Here is a 21,988-nt window from a genome sequence, read left to right as displayed (position 1 = left end):
ACCTCCTTTACCCTCTTCCCACAGCCCATCGGCTCAGCCACTCCTGAGCTGGGCCTTCATGAGGGTCAGATGTGCTTAGAGCTTTGTCCACTACCTGGTATTTGCCTTGTGAGAGCCCTTCGAGGAAGGAAGTGTTTTCTGTCATCTCTGTCTTATGTGAGGGAAAACTGAGGTTTGGGCAGGAAAACAATTTGCCTGAAGACACCTTGCTGGCAAGTGGTGCATCTTGGGAACTAGGACCTGGGGCGAAGGTCGACTTCTTCTCCCCATGCTGCTGCTCTGGGATAGAGGATGTGTGCCAGGCACTGTCTCACCCACCGCATATGGATTATCTCCTTTGATCCTTATACCGCTCTTGAGGTGAGACAACCATCGCCCCCACTCCCGACTTTGCAGAGTAGGAAACCAAGGCCCAGAGAGGTGGCAGAGCCCAGGTTCAGGCCCAGGCAGGCTGGCGCTGAGCACATATCCTTAACCACCGGGCTGGTGCCTCAGTACGTGTAATTTCCTTTCAGGCGGCGGCCGTGGCCATTGGGGGAGGAGGGGGAGGGGCCCAGATGGCAGACCTGGCTGAGAGCCCCCAGGCTGGCATCTGGGCTGGCGGGCTGAGCCCAGACCTGCCCTGACCCCTTGCTACCAGCCCCAGTTCCTTGGGGACCCTCCTGTGGCTTGAAGCATCCTCCACTCCTCTGCCCCCACCCCTATTTCTGTGGTTGGCCCAAATACCAGACAGGGCGAATCTTAGCTTTCCCCCAAGCATTCCATGCTCCTGTGGCCCGGCCCAGGCTGGCCGAGGTTACGCAAGCAGCGCTGGGGTGGTTGGTGGGGGTGGGACCGAGGGGACGGGCTGGCGTGTCCTCACCACCCCATCCGGCAGCCCGCCCACCCTCCCCAGGGCGGGGAAGGGGGTGGGCCAGCTAGTTCTCCACATCCCCCCTCCAGCCCCTGGGAGAACAAGCTGGGTGAAGGGTGGCCCGTGCCAAGAGATGGGGGGCAGTGGCAGCCACGGAAGAGGTTCCAGGAGGTGACAGCCTGGTTTCCATTAGGGAGACCTGGTCGGCATTTCAAGCAAGACGGCAGAGCTGGGGCTGGCTATGGTAAGGTGGGGGTGGGGTGGGGGAGAAGAGGGCAGGGGTGGGAGGGGAGTCTGCCTGCTCCCCCTACCACCCCCACCCAATGTGGGGATGCTCCTGTCTCCATGGTGACCTGGTGCCCGATATGGGGACACCCTGACCCATCTGTCCCTCTGCAGCGGCTGAGCCTACTGCTGCTGCTCCTGCTGCTTTCCGGCCCCCCGCCCACGCCCGGCATGGAGGACACTGCCTTCCCCCACATGGGGGAGAGCTCGCAGCCCCCGCCCCGGGCCTGCCCCCCACGCTGCTCCTGCCCCCGGGCGGACACAGTGGACTGCAATGGCCTGGACCTGCAGGTGTTCCCAGACAACATCACCAGGGCAGCTCAGCACCTCTCCCTGCAGGTGGAGCCCGGGGCGGGGTTGGTTAGGATGAGTGCTGGGGTTGAGGCTGATGGGGTACGGGGTCCGTTGGTGGGAGTGAGGTGTTGGCAATGGTGGAAGCTGGCCTTGATGAGAGTGTTGGGGTCTGTGCATTGGGGGCAAGAGGAGGTGGTGGTGCAGATATTGGAAGTAGGAGGGGCTGAGGGTTTAGAGGTGTTAGAGGTCAGTGTCTTGGCAGTTACAGGGTTTTGGGGGGTCAGAGAGATGGAGCATTTGGGTGAATGGTTGTGGGGATGGAGTATCAGATGTCAGCGTCTTTTTTGGTTATGGGGTTGTTTGGGGCCAGGGGGCAATTACAGGAACAGATGGGGTGCTGTGGGTCAGCATTTGGGTGGTTACAAGGTTGTTCTAGATGCAGGGTAACAGGGCTCTGGGGATCAAGTGTAGGGGTGAGGGGTGGCAAGGCTCCCTTGATTAAGGCAATGGGGTGCTGGCCACCGGCTGAGGCTCAGGGGTGTGACTCCCTCCCCCTCAGAACAACCAGCTCCAGGAGCTCCCCTACAATGAGCTGTCGCGTCTCAGCAGCCTGCGGACCCTCAACCTCCACAACAATCTCCTCTCCTCTGAGGGTGCGGGGTGAGGGGACCCCTGGAGGCGGGAGGCCAGAGGCCGCCCCTTCCCTCCCCTGCCGGCTCTGTGGGCAGCTCTGCGGTACTTCCCAGAACTGTCCTTTGCTGAGCAGGATGGAAACTCGGGGCATGGCGGGGGCTGTGGCTTTGGAGGGCGGGTGGGGAGGTGTGTGGGAGGGCGCCCAGAGGGGCCTCCGCTGGTCCCCAGACAGGAGCCCAGGGGCAGCTGGGGGTGTGAACTCCCTCGCTGCCCCGCTCTGGGCCAGGCCCGGGGTCCTCTCACTGCCCGTCCCGCCCCCAGGGCTGCCCGATGAGGCCTTTGAGTCGCTCACACAGCTGCAGCACATTTACGTGGCCCACAACAAGGTGAGCGTCCCCGCCTGCCCCGGCCCCGGAGGCCTGGCCTGGCTGGGCACACAGGGCAGGCGGGACAGCAGGGCGCCGCAGGGCAGGGCGCCGGGACCAGTGTGGCTGTGCTCCCGCAGCTCTCCGTGGCCCCCCAGTTTCTGCCCCGCTCCCTCAGAGTTGCGGACCTGGCTGCCAACCAAGTGACAGAGATCTTCCCGCTTACCTTTGGGGAGAAGCCTGCGCTCAGGTAGCAGCCCCTGGCCCAGCCCGGACCTCTCACACCTCAGATGTGCCTGAGGTCACCCCCGTCCCTGGGAGTCTGAGGGGATCCCGCACCTGCCCGTGGGGGTTCGAGGGGGTAGAGCCCTAGCCTGGCAGTGTCTGAGGTGGGACACCCAGGAAACTCGGTCGGGATAAGTCCAGGCTGAGACAGCAGCCGTGTGTACACAAGCACACCTGAAGACAGCTCTGGGGAACGGGGTAGAAATGGGGGTTGGTGGGAAGGCCCGGGGCAGGCTGGTGGCCGGAGCCTGGCTCCCCTCAGGTCCGTGTACCTCCACAACAACCAGCTGAGCAACGCCGGCCTGCCCCCCGACGCCTTCCATGGCTCTGAAGCTGTGGTCACCCTCAGCCTCTCCAGCAACCGGCTCAGCTACTTGCCACCAAGTCTGCCGCCCTCGCTGGAGCGGCTCCACCTGCAGGTGCCCCCCTCCCCCCCACCGCCCCCACATTCCCGCCTCCTCAGGGGGGCCCCCTTGCCTCTCCTGGGGGAGCCCTCCTCCTCCTCAGGGTCAGGAATATCTTTGAGTCTTGTCCATGGGTCATTCACAGGGGCTCTCCGAACAGCCTTGCTAAAGTGAGCTCCTTGTCACTCCCTTACTCGGGAGCCTTCCATAGCTTCCCGCTGCCCTTGCTCCCTGACCACCCCTGCCCCCCATTTCATTCTCTCCTCCCTTCCCAGAACAACTTCATCTCCAAGGTGCCCCGAGGAGCCTTGAGCCGCCAGACCCACCTCCGCGAACTCTACCTCCAGCACAACCAGCTGACGGACAGCGGCCTGGATGCCACCACTTTCAGGTGGGGCCCAGGACAGGGTAGGAAAGGGGTGCGGCCTAGTGCTGGCAGGAGGGGTTTTAGATTCAGAGCCTGGGAACCCCAAACCTCTATCCCCCTCTGGCGCATGACTCCCAAACTGGGGCCTCGTTGGGTGAGCTCTTGCCAGTGCGCCAGGCTCAGCCAAGCAGCTAGAGGCCGTCCCTGCTCCGGGCTGCTCTGTGCTCAGTTCCACCATCCAAACGTCATCACCGCCGCATGCCTGTCTTGGACCCAGAACTCTGTCCTGCACTCCACATCTACCCTCAGGCTGGCGTCTGCCCTGACCTCAGCAAGCGGGCCTCCCGCCAGATCTCTCAACTCACCCAGCCCCAAGCTGGGGTCTCCAGTTTTTATCTCAGGACCGCTCCTCAAACCCCCGCCCCTCACTCGCGGCACCCAGCCCGACGCCGGCCCTCTCTCCCACCAGCAAGCTGCACCACCTCGAGTACCTGGACCTGTCCCACAACCAGTTGGCCTCGGTGCCTGCTGCTCTGCCCCGCTCCCTGGCTGTGCTGCACCTGGGCCGCAACTGCATCCGGTGGGTGGAGGCGGCCCGGCTGCGGGGGGCCCGGGGCCTTCGCTACCTGCTGCTGCAGCACAACCAGCTGGGAGCGACGGGGCTGCCCCCTGGGGCGCTGCGGCCGCTGCGGGGCCTGCACACGCTGCACCTCTATGGCAACAGGCTGGAGCGTGTGCCCCTGGCACTGCCCCGCCGCCTGCGGGCTCTGGTGCTGCCGCACAACCACGTGACCGTGCTGGGGGCCCGCGACCTGGCCGGCATGCCGGGCCTGGCCGAGCTCAACCTGGCCTACAACCGCCTGGTCAGCGCCCATGTGCACCGCCGGGCCTTCCGCCCACTGCGCGCCCTGCGCAGCCTCGACCTGGCTGGCAACCGGCTGACCCGGGTGCCGAGCGGCCTGCCCAGCGGCCTGCACACCCTGCGGCTCCAGCGCAACCAGCTGCGGGCCCTGGAGCCCGAGCTGCTGGCCGGCATGAACGAGCTGCGGGAGCTCAGCCTGGCGCACAATCACCTCCGGATCGGAGACATCGGGCCTGGCACCTGGCATGAGCTACAGGCCCTCCAGGTCAGGGGCGGGCTGGTCAGCCGCACTGTCCCCATGGCCCCTCAGCCTCTCTGAGCAAGACCTTGGGAGGCCACAGAGAGCCTGGCGAACAGGCCGGGGTTGGGTAAGACAGGGGCAGCCTCTGAGCCTTTGGCCGTGCTGTCCCTGCCACCGGGTCCTCTGCGACCACCGCATCCACCTCCCCCAGCAAACACGGCAACGCTAGCTCCTTCTGAACACTCCAGGTGCCAGAGCTGAGAGCCTCTGTGGGTGCCAGGTGCTGTTCTAGGAGCTGGGCACAAAATCGCACAGCTCCTGGCCCAGCCTGGACATGCTAGTTAGGGAGAGAGCAGTTGGCAGCCATCCCAAGTAATCAGGGTCAGGAGGGCACAAGATGGGGGAAATGCCACCTTTGGCATCCGTCTGGCTGGCAACTCAGCGTCTAGATCATGGGCTGCCCCAGAGGGAAGCCAGTGTAGCCCTGGCCAGAGGAGACATTTGGAAACTATGAAGGGGCCACGGGGAGGGGCAGAAGGCCCAGGCTGGTGTGTGCCCAGGAGGAGAGGCTGGGGCCTGGCTGAGTGGATGGCTCCAGGCCCGGGGCCACCACGGTGCCATCTCTACCCTTCTGCCCAGGTGCTGGACCTCAGTCACAACGAGCTGTCCTTCGTGCCCCCTGACCTGCCCGAGGCGCTGGAGGAGCTGCACCTGCAGGGCAACCGCATTGGGCATGTGGGCTCCGAGGCCTTCCTCAGCACGCCCCGCCTGCGTGCCCTCTTCCTCAGGTGCCCCCGGGCGGTCAGGCAGATAGGGTCCAGGTGGGTGGGGGGCGGGCTGGAGGGCTGTGGCGGACCCCAGCAGGTCTGGGTGGGTCGGGATGGCTGTGGACCCCTCCCTTGGCACCCACCCTCATGCCCGCCTCTTGGTCCAGGGCGAACAGGCTTCACATGACCAGCATTGCACCTGAGGCCTTCCTGGGCCTCCTGCACCTGAGTGTGGTGGACACAGCGGGGAACCCTGAGCAGGTCCTGGTCCAGCTGCCACCCACAGCTCCACGTCAGCCACGGGCGGGGGGCCCCTGAGCCTGGAGGGGCCCGGCACTACAGCCTGGACCTCTGGGCTCCACTGGGCCATGGACTGAGGAGACTGTCCACAGGGACCTCAACCAGGCTCTCTCAGGCCTCGAGGGCCGCCCAACCTGTGCCGGCCAAGAGGCTGGGGCAAGGGCACCCCCTCCATACACGGGGCGCCCTGGGAGAGGCTGAAGCGTGCAGCTCGCACACTGGGCACACAGACAACGCCAACCTTGCCGGACACACACCCTACTCCCCGTGCAGGTGGAGACAGCAACAATAAATCCTAACAATAAAGCTCACCACCCCCCAGCTGCCCTTCACCTTGCGGGACAGGCTCTCCCCAACCCCGGCAGCCAGCTGGGGAAGGGGAGGCCATGGGAGGCTGAGAGGGTCAGGCAACTTGGTCCCGTAGCCGGTGAGCAGCAGGCATGGCTCTCAAAGCCCTGATCCACATGTGGGCCACCAGGAACCACCGCTTAAAGCCTGACCACGTGTGTAAACCCAGACATGCCCAAGGCCACCAGCTCCAGAAACACACGGCATGGCAGACACCTCGAGGCAGGCCACAGGCCCTCACGTGTCCTTGTACCAAGTGTGCGACATGGACACATCCTTCACGGGCACACTCCCTCCACAGCCTGTCCCTCTTGCAGACACATGGGCATCAAGCCCAGGGGTGATTGTGGGGGGCCCCAGCTAGTCACAGAGGATGGGAGCAAGAAACAAAGATAGGACAGAGTGAGCCAGGCGCGGCCCTGGCTGTTTATTCCCTGTGTCAGCCCTGGGGAGCCAGCTGGGCTCTGGCTGACCTCAGCGGCTTCTTTGGGGTGTGGGTGGGCTTCAGGGTTAAGGCTGGGGAGGGACAGGAAGTAAAGTGCTTGCAGGGGCCCTTGGGGCTTGGTCCTAGCTGCCCCCTGCCCCCACCTCCGGGGCAGGCCAGGGGCCCGACGCCCCAGGCTGTGCAAACAGGACTGTCCAGGACCCACCCAGCCGGGCCTGGGTTAGAGGCATGAGCCGGCTGGCAGTGCCATCTCCAGCGCCCCCTGCCAGGGAGCTGCCGCCTGGCTGGGGGACCCAGTGGGGGGATGGGTCCATCCGGAGCTGACTGTCCGCTGATTGTCTGCTTCTCTGGTCCTTGGCTGTGGCTTTGTCCGCTCCTCCCAGGGCCAGGGCCTTGGGTCTGCTCCCCACTCTCCAGGGGCCGCCCGCCTGGTTGGCCCCTCACCTGTGGAGCCGCTGCAGCTGCGGGAGAGGCCACAGGGGTCAGGGGGTGCTCACAGCCACAGCCACACACACACACCACCCCCCCACACCCCGGCCACTCACCTCACTCTCTACCAGGTTCCGCCTGTACAGTGCCTCCTTTGCAGCCTCCTGGAGGCCAAGAGGTGGTTAGCGGGCCACTATCGCCTCCAGCAGCCCTGTACCCGCTACCCCCCAGCCCAGACCTGCCTGGCCCTCGCCCAGCTCACCCTGCTGCCGTCATTGCCCAGGCGCCGGGCGGCCTCTGTGTAGAACTGCAGCTGACGCTCTAGCTGGGCCGCGTACTCTGTGGAGGTAGGGGGGGAACCAGGTCAGGATGGGGATGGCTGCCCCGCCCTCCCCCATGCATCCCTCCCTGAGACCCTACCCCTCCGGATGCCCGGGCCCCCCTGCTCCAGTTGTGCCCTCTGCCACTGGCTGCGTTGCACGATGTCCTGGTACTGCTGGGCCACTTCCGGGGGCACCGGCCGCCGCGCCTGCCTGAGGGCCAGAATCTGGGGGATGCAAAGCAGGGCACTGTGATGGCCCTACCTCAGGGACCTACAGAACCCCCAATCCTGCCCCACCGCAGCAGGCACCCACCTTCCGCTCCAGACGCTCTTGGTCAAAGGCCAGCACGCTGAGGCTATGCAGGGGCCGTGCAGATCTATGGAGTTGGGCAAGGGTAAGGGGCAGCAAGGAACCCCCCAGCCCTGATCCCATGAATTTGACAGACACACTGGGCCCTGGAGAACAGCAGGAGACAAGCCAGGCCCACCCTGCTGTTGCTAAGCCCGCAGCCTAGTGGGGATGATGGCTGTTCACTCAGGCGACTGCAGTGCTGGGTGATCAGAGAAGGCTTCCTAGAGGAGGCCATAGTCAAGTTGGGAGCCAAAGGAGTCAGAGCCGGGCAGGAGAGTAGGGCAGGACACGTTTTGGAACACAGGGGAGACACACTACAATTTGTGCCCGGTGGGAAACTGACCAGGAGGGGCTAAGACGGGAAGAAGGGGCTTCTCTCCTGGATGGCTAGACCCAGCCACCTACCTGTTCCCTGGTTCCCTCGCCGGGGCAGGCACGGGAGGGGCCTTGCCCTTGGGCCCAGCAACCTGCTTCAGTGGACAGAACCAGCGTTGTGATTGTCGGCCCTGCCCCCTTGCACCAAGCCTCCCTCCCTGGGGTAGCTGATGGGTAGGACTCTCACCGTGGGCACAGCTGCTGGCACGGGGTCGACGACCAACCACCTCTCAGTTGTGGTCTCCAACTGCTGGGCCGTCAGCGGCTCCCGAATTCGGACCATCACCTCCAACCGCCCCCCCGTGGGCCTGCGACCATCCAGGACCTGCGTGGAAATGAGGGGAGGCTCCTAAGAAGCAGGCAGTGGCTGGAGGCCCAGGGTCGGGATCAGGGGGGACCAGCGTGATTTCTAAAATATGAGCCCCTGGGTATGCTGAGATATGAACTGGTCAAAATGGAGCAGGGTGCTGGGAATATTTAGAGCTGGGTAGTAGGGAGGTCTGGGAACTGCCCGCACTGCCGGGGGAGAAGCAGGTCACCGGAGGGAGGCCCTGGGCCTGCAGGAGGAATCTGAATCATGTTAAACGTAACAGAGCCACACCAGAGCCTGCGGACAGATGTCCACGCCTCACCTCCAGGATCTCCCGGACCTCGCATGCGGTCTCCAGGGCATCCAGCTTGAGCTGGGCCGTGCCCAGCACCCGGTCAGTCTTGAACAGCCCCCTGCATGTGTGACAGGGACAGGACGGTTGGCCCAGGGCGGCTCCCCCCACCCTTCCAAGTGCACCCAGCACCTGTACCCCCAGCTCACCCCTTGTGGACCACTTCAAATTTGATGCCTTTGGTCTGGATGGCCCTTCGGAAGCCACGGTGGCTGCGATTGATGCAGAGCTTGAACTGCTCCTTGAACTCTACTCAGGGGGTGAGGACCGGGTGGGCGAACAAGAGAGAGGGAGGGGTCAGGCTATGGTGTCGTGTTCTCGCGGCATGGGGCTGGGGTGCCTCCCGCCTCCGCTCAGCCTCCGCTCAGCTCACCGGGGGAGTCTGTGTTCTTAACCACACTGGTCTTGTCTTTCTGAGCTTCTTCCTGCAGCCAAATAGGAGCAGGAAAGCTTAGGGAGGCTGGGGCCTGCCCCAGATCCCTGCCCACCCATTCCCAGCCCGATGAGGCTTGAGTCTGTTCCTCCTGCGCTCTCCACGTACCACATTAGGATAGGGGAAGTCAAACCGAACAAAGACATCCAGGTCGCTAGGAGACAGTCCTGTGGGCAGACAAGGGTCAAAACTGGGCAGAGGGGCAGTCCCACAGCCCTGACCCCAGCCTGCCGCCCCTCACCTGGAGGTGTGGGCAAGTTGATCCCCTTCACGATGAATAGGAGCATGTCATTGCTGCTGAGGTCAGGGAAGATCCTTCCGGGAGGGCAGATGGAGAGACAGAAGCACCTCAGCCCCACTGCCCACCCACCTTCTCTTCCCTCGGCGGGGCCAGAGAATAACCCCTTGCTGGCCTTTGTGGGCTTTGGTTTTTTTTTTTTTTTTTTTAATTTGACAGACAGAGATCACAAGTAGTCAGAGAGGCAGGCAGGGAGAGAGGAGGAGGAAGCAGGTTCCCTGCTAAGCAGAGAGCCCGATGCGGGGCTCTATCCCAGGGCCCTGGGATCATGACCTGAGCTGAAGGCAGAGGCTTTAACCCACTGAGCCACCCAGGAGGCCTGGGCTTCAGTTTTAAAATCAGACAGACTGACGTTCTTTGTACCATTCGGCCAATGACTTACGTTTGAGACCTTTCTTCAGTCTGCATGGATCTGTCTGGGACCCACTTTGTGCCAGCTGGTGGCCTCACTGCCGGGGGAGCTTCCCTTCATTTAACGTTTCTGGGGTCCCTGATATTCATCAGGCAGTGCCCCAGCTGCCTGATTCGCTTCACCTGACATTTCTTTTTTTTTTTTTTTTTTAAGATTTTATTTATTTATCAGAGAGAGAGAGGGGGAGAGAGCAAGCACAGGCAGACAGAATGGCAGGCAGAGGCAGAGGGAGAAGCAGGCTCCCCGCCGAGAAAGGAGCCTGATGTGGGACTCGATCCCAGGACGCTGGGATCATGACCTGAGCCGAAGGCAGCTGCTTAACCAACTGAGCCACCCAGGCGTCCCACACCTGACATTTCTTGAGCATCTACCATGTACCAGCTCGTGAGTGCCCTAGCCGCTGGGGGACCTTCCCTTCCTTTAGCAATGTTTCTGGAGCCCCTACTATGTGTCTGCCAGTGTCCTCGCTGCTGGGGATATGGCAGAAAGTGAGACAGACCCCATCCCTGTGCTCATGGAGCCCAAGCTACCTCAGTGAACAGTGGACCAACGAAATACATAAATAGAGAAACAGCAACCCTGCAGAGAATTAAAATAGGGGAGAAGGTGGAGTGCACTCAGGAGGGGCTGCTGTAGACAGAGCAGTCAAGGAGGGCCTCTTGAGGGAGGTGACATCACAGGTGATTCTGGATGCCGGGGAGGTACTGCTACATGGAGACCCAGGGAAGAGGGTCTAGGCAGAGGAAATAGCCAGTGCAAAGACCCTGAGTAGGAATAGGGTTGGTCCATCTGAGGGACCAAAAAGAGGCCTGTGTGGTAGAAGGCAAGCAAAATGCGGACAGTGGATGGAGATGAGTTGATGGGAAGCCAGGGTGAGGGGTGTGACTTGTCTTACATTATTGCAGTGGCTACACCTAACCTCATCTATAAATGGGAAAAATGACCCCAATTCCCAGGGTGTGGGAAGGCTTGAAAGGAGCAGGACCAATACTTACCTTGAGGGCTCACCCAGGCCTTGGAACAAGGCCCATGTCTGCACTCACTAGATCTTCCCCAGTTCCCAATGTGTCACTGTCAACATTCCATCACCATCCTTCACTTGCACCTCATAGCTGCCTCAGGACCCTTGCATATACCATGCTTTCACCACCCAATCAAACTCTCCCCCAGAGGCAAGCCTTCTGCTGGCTTCTGGGGAGGGCAAACCCCTCTCCAAAGGGACATCTGGGCCAAGGGGCATCAGGGCCTTACTTGATGACGCTGAAGGTTCTCTGCTCAAAGCGGGCAGTGGGCGTGGGGAGACCCCGGGCAAATGCCTGCTTCAGAATCTCCATGCTCCGTTTACAGTCCTCTGCTAGCTTCTCAAATCTGCCACCGAGAGAGCCCTGTTCAGGTCCCTAGTCCCAAGGGTGGGCTGGGGGTGCAAATGTGTGGCAGAGGTGCAGACAGGGGCACTTACTTGCTGGTTTCGGCAATGTTGCCCAGGTGGGTGAACTGGTTAGAGTGGTTGAGGCACATCTGAAGAGCAGGAGATAGTAAGTGGAGGGATGAGGGCCATGACCCTGAGGGAGGCCCGCTGAGCTGGGCCAGGGGCCCGCCTCACCTCGTGCTGCTGCCTTATGAGCTTGGTGAGTTCGCCATAGCGGCGGGCAGACTCCTGAGACAGGCCTGGGCCGGGCCGCTGGACCAGAGAGAAGTCGTCCTTGTTGACGGGGGCGGGTGGCACCTGGGGAAGACAAGGCTCGTGGGGAAGGGCTTGCTGGTTAGCAACAAACAGGCCCACCCATGGAAATGTCAACCCTGCTTGGAAAGGCCTTCCTGGACCACTGTTTTGCCCCCGCCCTGGTCTTTTCTTCTCCCCGAAGGTGAAAAGTGTGGTGCAAAGAGAAAAGTGGATGGTCCCTCCCAAAGTGGCAGCATCTGTCAACTGTCTCCCCCAGATGTGATCCTTACCCTGTCTCCCCTAGTAATGGCGTTCTGGCTAGGCACACAGCCAAGAGACTACATGTCCCAGCATCCCTTGCAGCTAGGTACAGCCATGTGATTCAGCTCTGCCAGTGCAATGTGAGCAGAAATGATAGTACACCATGTCACTTCCTTTAAAGGAAACTGCTTGCCTTGCCCTTTCTTTTTCTCACCGCTTCCCACGGACCGAATGCAGACAGGGCATCAACCCACTCTCACCATGTAGACAGAAGTGACCCCCTAGAGTGCAGCAGAGCAACAAGACAGAAGGAACCTGGGCCCTAGAGGGCTTTGTCTTTCAGAGCCCAGACTGCCCCAAGCGTTACATGCAAGAAATATGTCTGTCTTCTTTCAGCCACCATCTTCGAGGGACCTATTTGTTATAGCAGCTTCACCGGGGCCCTAATATTACTCCCAGTCACATGGCTAAGTGGCCATAGCCCCATGGGTGGGTGCCTGGGAAAGTCCAGCAGGTCTAGAGAGTTCACCTTGGCGATGTCCACAGGAAGCCCGTTGCGTGAGGCCTCCAGCATGGGCTCCAGCCCCTTGGCCTGGCGCAGGTGCATTTTGGCCCCCTCCACGTCATTCTTCTGCTTGGCTCGCAGCGCAGCCTGCAGGAGCTGCTTCTTCCGGCCCTCCAGGAAGGCCAGCTGCTGCTGGGCTGTGGGTATGGGGGTGTCAGTGGCTGCTGCCCAGCCCATGGCCAGGCAATGGGCCTCCAGGGAGGGGAGGACGGACCTACCTCTGGTGGATGTGCCCTTGGGGGCTGTTTTAGCTGCTGGGGTGGAGCCTGACGGGGTTGCCCTTGAGGGTGGGGCCTTGGGCTGGGCTGCGGGGGTCGGAGGGCTGGTGGGCTGCAGAGGGATGGAAAGGAAGTCAGGGCTCTCCCAGTGCCTGCGGTCCTTCCATTCCCCAAAGGGTCAGGGCCTGATGCTGACAACAGGGGCTGTCTTAGTTTCTGTTTCCTCAGCACTGAACATAACCTATGGTCCCATTCTCGCTGAATCTTTGCAACAAGACTGGGAGACAGAGACTGTTGCCACGCCTACTTTACAGATGACGAGACTGGATCAGAGAGCAAAATGACTTGCCATGGCCTCAAAGCTGGGAATAGGCAGGGCAAGGATAAGGTCGTTCTTCCCCAATGTCAAGATTTTGCTTTGCTGCCACCCTACTGCCTCACGCCAAGACCCCAGCTACTCACATACACCTTCCTAGGTTCTTCATCCTCTTCATCCTCTTGGCCTTCATCCTGGTTGGCCAGCTTCATGGCAGTTTCCAGGACCCCCACCAGGCTCTGCTGGGTGGGCTCAGTGGCCTCCAGGCCCTGGATGGGGGGAAAGCCTGGGCGGCCAGTTGGGCCCAGTCAGGAGGGAGAGACCCATGCCACTCTGGGGGAGACCTGGGTTCCTTCCCCTCCTAAGGAGCTTCAGGGCTTTGGATATACTCTGAATGCAGGAAGGAGCTCCTGCTGGTTCTGTGGAGACACCAGACCATTCCAATCTCCCTCCTGCCTCTTGGTGCCTCTCACCTGACCCTGGGCCTCGACCAGACTCCAACAAGCAAGCACCAATGAGGTGGGTTACTGGGCACAAGAAGTGATCACAGGCCTGGAGGGATTCCCGGAACACCGAGGTGCTGAGCGATAACTGCTCCCATGGGGGATACCCAGGCAGCTCTGAGAACCCAGAGGAGACCCCCAACCCACTGGGAGGCTGATGGGAGCCTGAGTAGGTATGTGTAAAGCTGAGAGCTGATGACTAGGAGAGAGTGAGTTGAACAAAGAAGAAATGGCGGGATCAGATGGCGGCGGACTGATGAACGGGTTCTCCAAATAAACGTCCCTGATTTTCAGTGCCTGCCCATTTCCATGGTATAAACACTCCTATTAGGACCCAACTTTAAGCTACCAACTGCCTAACAAGTTTGCAGAATTCCTGAATGCGTAGCAGAGAGCTCCCTGGAAGGTACCACTGGAAGGAATAGCAGCTGCAAAGCCTCAAAGGCCAGAGAGCTAGGGGGAGGGGCAGCGCCTACCTGGGGGCACCGGCAGCTCAGCCACATCTACAGCCCGGCCAGCCTTGTGGGCTCGGATAGCGTCTTGGTATTGCTGCAACAGACACGGTATGAGGGCCACCTGGCCAGGTCTCCGGGGGCTGCCTACCTGCCCATCAGGCCCCCACACACCTTCACGATGCGCTCATGCATGCGAGCCTTCCGCTGGTCCCCTTTGGCCTTGGCCTGGGCTGCAGCCACGTGGTATCGCTCCATCCGCTGCTCCAGGGCCTCCAGGAGAGTCCGCGGAGGTGGGGGAACCTCTGCGGCAGACGGGGGAGACCGGAGGCGGGAGGCAGAGGGGCAGGGTTCAGAGTCCTGGGAAGGAGGGAGACTGTCTTGCCCTGGCCTGCCCACCACACGGGGTTCCCAGGAGCCTACCTGGCGTGGAGGGCACCGTGGTGGGAGTTGGAGGCTGTGGTGATGGTGATGGTGGGTCTGGGGGCAGCTGGTCTGAGGGCAGAGAGGTCCAGTCCAATGAGGGGCTTGCTTGGGCACCCCCTACCCCCAGGTTGGTGTGGCCTGAGGGGGTTCCCAGGTGACCGGTGACGGTGACGGCATCAGGTCCTGAAGGGTGAGCAGGGTAGGGTTCTCACCAGGGGGAGGTGGCAGGCGGGACAGGTCCACAGGCTCCCCCCGGCTCAGGGCCTCCAAGACGGCATCGAAGCTCTGAGAGAGAAAAGGAGGTCAGGGCAGGAAGCTGCAGCTGGGGGCCAGGACCCTGTGGGGAGCCTCTGGGCCTCACCGTTTGACTGAGGACTCCTAGCTCTATCCATTCCTCTGCACCATCTTGTTTAAGCCCCTTCCCATGTTTATGCCCATTTCATAGACAGGGTAAACTGGGGCTTTAAGAGGTATAGCAAACTACAGCTCCAGAGTGAGCAGCAGCCAGGACCCAAATTTGGGCCTGTGTGACTGCAGAGCTCCTGTTCTTTGCAGCCATGCAAAGTCGAGAGCATCCTGTCTTCTCCCTCCGACCCCATCCGCCTGCCTGGACGCACCTTAGCCACACGGAAGTGCCTGGCAGCAGTGACAGTATCTCCCTGCTGCTTGGCATGGAGGGCAGCCAACTTATATTCCCGCTGGCGGCTCTGCAACTGGGCCAGGGGGCCGGGGCTGCAGGGACCTGGAAGGGGGAACAGTATATGAATCATTTCTTTTTCTCTCTCTCCTTTTTTAAAGACTTTATATATTTATTCGACAGGCACAGATCACAAGTAGGCAGAGAGGCAGGCAGAGAGAGAGGAGGAAGCAGGATCCCTGCTAAGCAGAGACCCTGATGTAGGGCTTGATCCCAGGACCCTGGGATCATGACCTGAGCCAAAAGCAGAGGCTTTAACACACTGAGCCACCCAGGCGCCCCTCTTTTTCTTCTTCTTCTTCTTCTTCTTCTTCTTCTTCTTTTTTTTTTTTAAGATTTCATGTATTTTAGAAAGAGAGAGGGGAGAGGGCCAGAGGGGGAGGAAGAGGGACAAGCAGATTCCATGCTGAGTGCAGAGTCCCCTGTGGGGCTTGATCTCATGACCCTGAGATCATGGCCTGAGCTGAAACCAAGAGTTGGACACTCAACCGACTAAGCCATCCAGGCACGCCTGAACCAGTTCTAGTTAATCCTCACAACAAAGACTGTTCTTGAGGTCCATTTTAAGGATGTGAGAACAAGGCTCAGAGGGGATGTCGCCTCCCTGAGGTCACAGCCTGAAGGCGGACACCCAAGCCCAGGACTGGTGGCCTTCAGAGAATTTTGGAAAACTTCTGTACCCTCAGGAATTTTTAAGTTGGCATCTAAAAGTTTTTGTATGGGATGCCTGGGTAGCTCCGGGGATTAAAGCCTCTGTCTTTATTTATTTTTTAAAATTGTGGCAAAATACACATGAAATTCACCACCTTTTTTTTTCTTTAAGATTTTATTTATGTATTTGACACACAGAGAGAGCATGAACAGGGGGAACAGCAGGCAGAGGGAGAGGGAGAGGCAGGCTCCCCGCTGAGCAGAGAGCCAGATGTGGGGCTCGATCCCAGGACCCCGGGATCATGACTTGAGCTGAAGGCAGATGTTAACTGACTGAGCTACCCAGGCGCCCCCGAAATTCAGCATCTTAACCCTTTCTAAGTATACAGTTCAGTGGCATTCAGTGGACCGCCCTATCATATACTTGTTCAGCCAAAATCCATCCCCGCAGTGCGTTGGCCAAGCGAGGAAACAAAGAGTTCAGCTTCTTTTCAATGTGTTAGTTACAGGATCAAATAACACAGTTCAGTAGGTTTTCAGGGGAAGTATCTCTAAACTGAAAGTAATCCGTGCAATTTTTGGTATAAAAAAGACAAAGTGTAATAGATACACCACCCAGGGTCCACAAATCCTAGAAACGCCTGGAAAGCCGCATGCGTTGTACCTTCTCAGACTGACAACCGCAACTACAGCTTTCAGTTTAGGTGTAGTTGCTGGAAAAGCTGTCTGTAGGTTGAAGCAAAAACACCTTGACAAGTTTGCCTGGTTTTACAACACATCACTGCAAGTCTCTGAGTTAAGAAAACGTTCTTCCAGGTTCAATCACTGTTATTATTAGTGTGCAAGAAAGCAAAGCCTAAATATGTCAAGCTTGTGGATTATATGCCAAGAGTAAAATTTTGTGAGCAAGGTACCTCTTGCCTGGCACGGTCGGGCTGGGCCCATCCTCTACCGATGAACTGTTTCCTGGTTTACTCTTTCCCAACTTCCCTGTTTTCTTTTTTTAATGCATACAGAAACCTGCTTCACACCAACAAACAGATGGCAAGAGCTGGAGTCTTGTCATCACCCTGCCAGGAGATCCCCTGAACCCCTGCCAAGCCATGTGCCTAAACCCCATCGTGAAAAATGTTTTGGTGATTTTGGCAGAGAAGTTCGGGTGATAATGTCCAACAATCCTCCTTGACCTTTGCCAGAACAACGGCTTAGAAACTAGTCTGGCTGCGGGAAGATTGAGACCTGCTGTTTACTTTGTCAACCAGGCCAGCCCAGTTTTAAGCGTCTCCTTGGTTCACTTGGGGAGTGTCTGCCTCTGGGGCAGAGCCCGAGTTGATATTCTAGAAGGCACCGGGGCGGGCACTCCTTTCCCGTAGTGGGAGGAGGGCAATCAGAGAAGGAAAACCTCTTGGGAGATTGGAAAACCTCCAGCAGGTGAGTTTTAGGAGAGAAGACAGATAAGCTGAGGGCTTGGAAATTATCCACTTACAACTCTCTGTGTGAGAACAGTAGCCCTCCAAAAGAGCAGAGCTCTGATGCCTGCGGCCACATTACACGAAGTGAAAGAAGCTGGACCCAAAAGGACAAAGAGCATGTGGTTCTGCTTACACGAAAAATCTAGGAGAGGCAAATCCACAGACAGAGAGCAGATGGGGAGAGCCCGGGGCTGGGGGAGGGAGAACGGGGAGTTAGTGTTTCATGGGGACAGAGTTCTTGTTTGCGGTGACAAAAATTCTTTGGAAAAAGATAGAGTGGTGGTGGCACCACGCTGTGTGAGTGTGCCACAGGCCACTACATTAATTGCACACTGAGAAATGGTTACAACGGCCAATGTTATGTTACACCTGTTACATCACCACACACAGAAAAAAGGAAAAAGGTATTGGTGAACTCCAGAGGCATGAGGACCTAGGAAGGGGAGGGGTGTTCAGAACATTGAACAATCGGGGTGCCTGGCTGGCTCGGTTGGTTAAGCCTTTGACTCCTGATTTCAGCTCAGGTCATGATCTCTGGGCTGTGGGACCGAGCCCGGCGCTGGGCTCAGAGCTCAGCACAGAGCTGGGATTTTCTCTCTCCCTCTGCCCCTCCCCCTACTCACACGTGCCCAATGAATGAATGAATGAATGAAGAATATTTAATGAATGAATGACTCAGCACCCCCACAAAATGGCCAACTGCTGAATACCACCCCCACAAATCCCACGTCAGCCCAGCCCCGCCCTTGGCCTACCTGGAGGAAGCTGGGGCTTAGTCAAGCTGATGGATGTGGTGGGAGCACTGGCAGGAAGGCCTTCTACCGTGACCCTGGGCTCTGGCACTGGCTGGTGTGCAGATGACGGCTGGGTGGGTGTCGGAGTGTGGCAGGGCGTGGCTGCTGGGCCCTTCCCCACTGCCACAGGTGGCGGGATGTCCCCTTCATCGATGGTGTTACCCTTCCGGACTGAGGCCAGCAGGTTTTCAAGTGTCTGAGATAAGGTGTGAAAGCGGGTTGTAGAGGACCCTGGAGCTGGAGGCAATGGGCAGTGGTAGGGTGCCAGCACCCTCCTGTCACATGCCGGCTCACCTTAAGCCCCCGGTCGTAGCGCCGCATCTTGGCACCATCTCCAGCTCGCCTAGCGCTTTCGATTGCTGTCTGGTAGAGGGCCAACCTCTCCTGCAAGGTGGCCTCCACCCCTGGGCTGGGAGCTGTGGCCTTTGGCTGCAGGAGGGACCGGGGCATGGTCTGGGTGGCGACCCCACCTGAGTTCTCCCCAAGAGTTCCTTTGTCAAGTGTCTCCACACACACCAGGCATGTTGCCCCTGGCCCAGCTGTCCCCAACTGCCCCCCGCCAACCAGGAAACCATTATCCCTGTTCCTGGTGCCGAGAACTGGGTCTCAGAGGTGTGTCATGTCACGTGCCCAAGGCAACATGGCTGAGGGGCCAGGAAAGGCCTCGAACTCTGGGCAAGCGGGAGCAGGTTGCTGGGCTGTACCTGAGTGGCAGGAGGATGGGACTCCACAGTCTTCTGCTCCTCCCCAAGGACCTCGTTTAGCTCTGCCTGCAGGGGCACACGGCCACAGACCCAGCATGAGGGCCCGCTGGATGGCGCAATGACAGCACGCGAGGCCCCCTGCCTTGCCCCGGGGTGCTCACCAGCAGGTCATCGTCAGCCTCCACATCCTCCTCGTCTGTACCCTCATCTTCACCCTCATCTGGGTCTCTCATGCACAGGCTGGCCATCTTCTCAATGGCCTCCATGGGCAGGGGGCCTGGCGACAGGGAGAGGCCCCAGCTGGACTGGGATCCTTCAAGAGTCCCCAGCCTCCCATCCCCGTGACCCATTGTCCCAAAGAACAGGGCAGCGTGTCCCCCTCCCAGCCCTTCCACGGGCACCCCACCACGGTCCTTGGACCCACCAGGTACGATCCTGATCCCCGCAAAGCCCGCCCACCTCGTCTCTTCCTGATCAAGCCTGCCTCGGCACCCTGGCTCCACAGCTCTCTCGCTCTGGAGCCCTGGGCAAGTCACTTGCCCTGCCTGGGACTCAGTCTTCCCATCTATTGGATGAGGACAAGAGTTTCTCTCTCACAGGTGGGTGGTGGGAAGTAAAGATGGAGGAAACTCCAGAGCAGCACGTGGTCAGCATTTTCTCGAGTTATTCCCATTAACTGCTTTAGTTCCGTTCTATGAAGCTGCCATAAGTGCCCACTCCGCGAACACTCAACCACTGCCCCTTAGAGGAGATAGAAGCTTCGGGTCCCATGAGCCTCTGGGCACAACATTTTTGTCAACCAGTCAATCCGTAACCTTGCTTGATGTGTGTTTCTATCTAACGATACCTTTTTAAAAATAGATTGTTGACTTGTGAACATCGAACTCAAGGCCAACAGCGGCCCTGTAACTCACGTCTGAATAAAGCTCATCTGCTAAATCTTTCCTCCACAAGACACTTCACAGCCTTCTTGCTCTCAGAGACACGAGACAGCACTAAGCCCTACACTCGGGAGCCACTCTGAAGAGCAAAACCATCAACAAAAGCACCACAATGAGAAAAAAAAAAAGGCAGTCTGACACAGACTGTGGAAAGGAGCCTTGTTCACAGCCCACCCAGGGACAAGAAGGCAGAATAAAGCGTTCCCGTGCTCTGCCTCAGCTGGGAGCATCTGTGCTGAGCGGCTCCAACTTCTGGCAGCTCGGCGCACGCCTGCCAATAATAGCAAAAGCTCCGCAAGCATTGATTTGGGTGTTACAAATAAAGTTGAGCCCGTAGGGAAAATTCACAAATATGGAATCCATCAATAATGAGGACTGACTGAATTACTGGTAAAGTATCAAGGTTCCGTTTGCCCTCGGAGCTCCAGCCCCTCTGTCCACTACAGAGCTGCTGCCCTCTGCCACCTCCCCTAGGGGGCTTTTGCAGGGGCTGTGGCCTCTCCCAAAAGCGCTACCTAGCTCTTCACCTGGCCCTCCTTACTGTGGGTGCTTCTTGCGGGCATCAGGTCTCTCCCACTGCTCTGTGCTTCCCTCATCCCAGCCCTGATCATGGGACAGCAAGCTGGAGGAAATGCTAGACCCTCTGGGAAGTGCTTTACGAACACCAGAAGAGTAACTCCCGTGATTAAGTGCAGTCATTATTCCCATTTTGCAGATGGGGAAACTGAGGTCCACAGAGATGTTAGGACTTATTAAGTCATAGAGCCAATAAGTGGCAGAGGTGGGATTTGAACCCTCACCCTAGGTCCAGAGTTCATCACTTCACCTCTTACCCAGGCTGTGGGTTCCAGGAGGTCAAAGATTTTCTGTTTCCTTTCCTCCTTCTCCCCAGGGTCCAGCACTGAGCCCCGCCCACAGCAGGAGCTCAAAAACTGTTCAGGGGTGTGTTGAGAGTCTTACCTTTGCCTTTGAGCTTCTCCAGGACTTGGGGCTGGCCTCCAACCAAGGCCAAGAACTCAGCCTCCAGTTCCTCATCATTAACTCCATCCTCAGGGATCATCAGGCCGTCTGGGGAGAGGTCAACCAGCAGGCCCAGCTGAGGGAACAGCAAGGGTCCAATCAGACGTCGGAGGCAGCCAGGATGGACCCAGAGTTCCCTCAGGAGGAAGGAAACCCAGACCTCCTGGGGAAAGTCGTTCTCCCTGGGGAGTGCTAAGAGGCCGGAACAAGCTCAGAATGCAACAGGTGTCCCAAGATGGGCCAGGCCCTCTGGCACAGATCAACACAGGGCAAAGGGCAGGCAGAGACCCTGCTCCCTGCTCTGAGCCCACGCCCATGATATGCTGCTGACCAAGTTCAGCGGGAAAAGCAGGCCCAACACCCCGCCCAAAGCAAAGCCACTCTGCACACCTGGGCTTTTCCTTCCAGCATACTCAGCAGAGGGGGCCATGCAGGAAGGCTGCAAGGGCAAATAGAAGCCCAGACAACAAAGAAGTTGAAAGTGGGGTTTTTATTGGATAACGGACCTGGGACAAAGGAAGCTATCCCCTCCTGGTTCATGACCAATCATAATGTGATACTATTATGTTGAACTATACAAAATTGCCTTTTCTGTGGGTCAAAATGGACAATTATGTATGGCTCCTTTTAAGAATAATAACGAAGTTATACTTACTGAGTGCTATGTTCTAGCACGTTCCATAAACTATCTCAATGAATTTTCACACCTGTCCTGTGACATAGGGACTGTTAGGGCCTCCATTTTATAGATGAGGAATCTGAGGCACAAGCCTGTGAAGCCGAGTGTCCAACGTGCAAAGGCCAGCAGGGAACTCCAGGCTGGCCAGACTCTAATACCCTGGCACTAAGCTGTGGCCTGGGCTTCTTCCTTCAAAGCTAAGAAAAAACAAACTGTCCAGGTGCCTGAGGCAGAGGAGAGGGAGGAGGGAAAGGAGAGCCACACATAGTCCCATGGGCTCATGGCAGCAGCTCTGGATTTGCACTTAGCTCTGGCCAAGCTGTTAATCCCTATGACCTTGGGAAACTGTCTTCACCTCTCTGGACCTCAGTGTCCTCATCTGTACAGTGGGGATAAAAAGAGTCTGATCTGGCCTGGCCGATGGGAGGTTCCGTGCGTGTTTGGGCCAGGAGTGCAGGAACTATCCATATCCCAGGTCGGAGGCCTTCCCCTCCCAAACTGGAGAGGCTGCGGCAACAGGTGGCCCTGAGCCCAGAGCGGGGCGCCAAGAGCTGAGAAGCTGGGGAGCCAGGGCCAGCAGGCCCCACTCTGGGGGCAGAACCTCATCTGGAGGGCGGGGACCGGGGCTTACCTGCAGGTGGTGATCGGGTTCCCCTGGGGGGTGGGGCCCTCTAATGAACCTGTGATAGGGCTGAGTAGGGTTCCCTAGGCGAGGCTGTGGGGTACAAACTCACCTGGCGGGCGGCGGCGGCACCTCGTCCTGGGGGTCCCGGGGGTCCCTTCCTCTTGTGCATTTTCCAGGCTGGATGCCCAGGCCACTGGCCACCTCGCCTGGCCTTGCCCTGCCTCCTACCCCGGGGCCTATTGCCGCGCACGCGCACTTCCTGAGCCCCG

General features: G+C 59.0%; 2 protein-coding genes across 5 annotated transcripts; one reads left to right on the top strand and one right to left on the bottom strand.

Moving 5' to 3' along the window:
- The first annotated feature begins 874 nt into the window (after positions 1–874).
- PODNL1 (podocan like 1) lies at positions 875–5,967 on the top strand. Of its 3 annotated transcripts, none has more exons than XM_059160194.1 (10): positions 875–1,097; positions 1,253–1,477; positions 1,992–2,085; positions 2,387–2,451; positions 2,571–2,680; positions 3,065–3,134; positions 3,395–3,510; positions 3,956–4,613; positions 5,229–5,377; positions 5,524–5,967. In XM_059160194.1, the coding sequence occupies exons 1-10, from the start codon at positions 1,095–1,097 to the stop codon at positions 5,672–5,674; spliced, it is 1,641 nt and encodes a 546-aa protein (XP_059016177.1). In that variant the 5' UTR covers positions 875–1,094; the 3' UTR covers positions 5,675–5,967. The 3 variants fall into 3 exon arrangements, with proteins under 3 accessions (XP_059016177.1, XP_059016176.1, XP_059016179.1); XM_059160193.1 differs by having other exon boundaries at positions 2,978–3,134; XM_059160196.1 differs by lacking the exon at positions 875–1,097 and having other exon boundaries at positions 1,266–1,477; positions 1,992–2,092; positions 2,978–3,134.
- Positions 5,968–6,397: 430 nt separating this feature from the next.
- CC2D1A (coiled-coil and C2 domain containing 1A) lies at positions 6,398–21,962 on the bottom strand. Of its 2 annotated transcripts, none has more exons than XM_059160187.1 (29): positions 21,829–21,962; positions 20,356–20,491; positions 18,616–18,731; positions 18,455–18,520; positions 18,045–18,179; positions 17,712–17,946; positions 14,754–14,878; positions 14,349–14,421; positions 14,134–14,205; positions 13,885–14,015; positions 13,735–13,807; positions 12,908–13,041; positions 12,440–12,551; positions 12,186–12,358; positions 11,336–11,458; positions 11,192–11,250; positions 10,984–11,100; positions 9,264–9,337; positions 9,131–9,189; positions 8,963–9,014; positions 8,739–8,838; positions 8,560–8,650; positions 8,115–8,252; positions 7,958–8,022; positions 7,514–7,577; positions 7,299–7,425; positions 7,141–7,217; positions 6,995–7,042; positions 6,398–6,910 (listed from the first exon to the last, which is right to left on the bottom strand). In XM_059160187.1, exons 1-29 carry the CDS (start codon positions 21,886–21,888, stop codon positions 6,890–6,892), a joined length of 2,856 nt encoding a protein of 951 aa, XP_059016170.1. In that variant the 5' UTR covers positions 21,889–21,962; the 3' UTR covers positions 6,398–6,889. The 2 variants fall into 2 exon arrangements, with proteins under 2 accessions (XP_059016170.1, XP_059016171.1); XM_059160188.1 differs by having other exon boundaries at positions 7,958–8,019.
- Positions 21,963–21,988: the final 26 nt, after the last annotated feature.

Source organism: Mustela lutreola, chromosome 2 (genome assembly GCF_030435805.1).
Source record: "Mustela lutreola isolate mMusLut2 chromosome 2, mMusLut2.pri, whole genome shotgun sequence".
Lineage (NCBI taxonomy): Eukaryota > Metazoa > Chordata > Mammalia > Carnivora > Mustelidae > Mustela > Mustela lutreola.
Note: the sequence above shows the minus strand (reverse complement) of the source record. Positions and strands in the feature narration are given on the sequence as shown.

What these genes read in the sequence shown, in the direction of transcription:
- CC2D1A (XM_059160187.1), bottom strand. Translation starts at nt 21,888, where the DNA reads ATGCACAAGAGGAAGGGACCCCCGGGACCCCCAGGACGAGGTGCCGCC. An exon ending in GCTACGACCGGGGGCTTAAG is followed by an intron (nt 17,947 to 18,044) that starts GTGAGCCGGCAT and finishes ACCTTATCTCAG; the next exon opens with ACACTTGAAAACCTGCTGGC. An exon ending in AAGAGCGTCTGGAGCGGAAG is followed by an intron (nt 7,426 to 7,513) that starts GTGGGTGCCTGC and finishes TGCATCCCCCAG; the next exon opens with ATTCTGGCCCTCAGGCAGGC.
- PODNL1 (XM_059160193.1), top strand. An exon ending in CTCAGCACCTCTCCCTGCAG is followed by an intron (nt 1,478 to 1,991) that starts GTGGAGCCCGGG and finishes CCTCCCCCTCAG; the next exon opens with AACAACCAGCTCCAGGAGCT. An exon ending in GGGGAGAAGCCTGCGCTCAG is followed by an intron (nt 2,681 to 2,977) that starts GTAGCAGCCCCT and finishes GGCTCCCCTCAG; the next exon opens with GTCCGTGTACCTCCACAACA.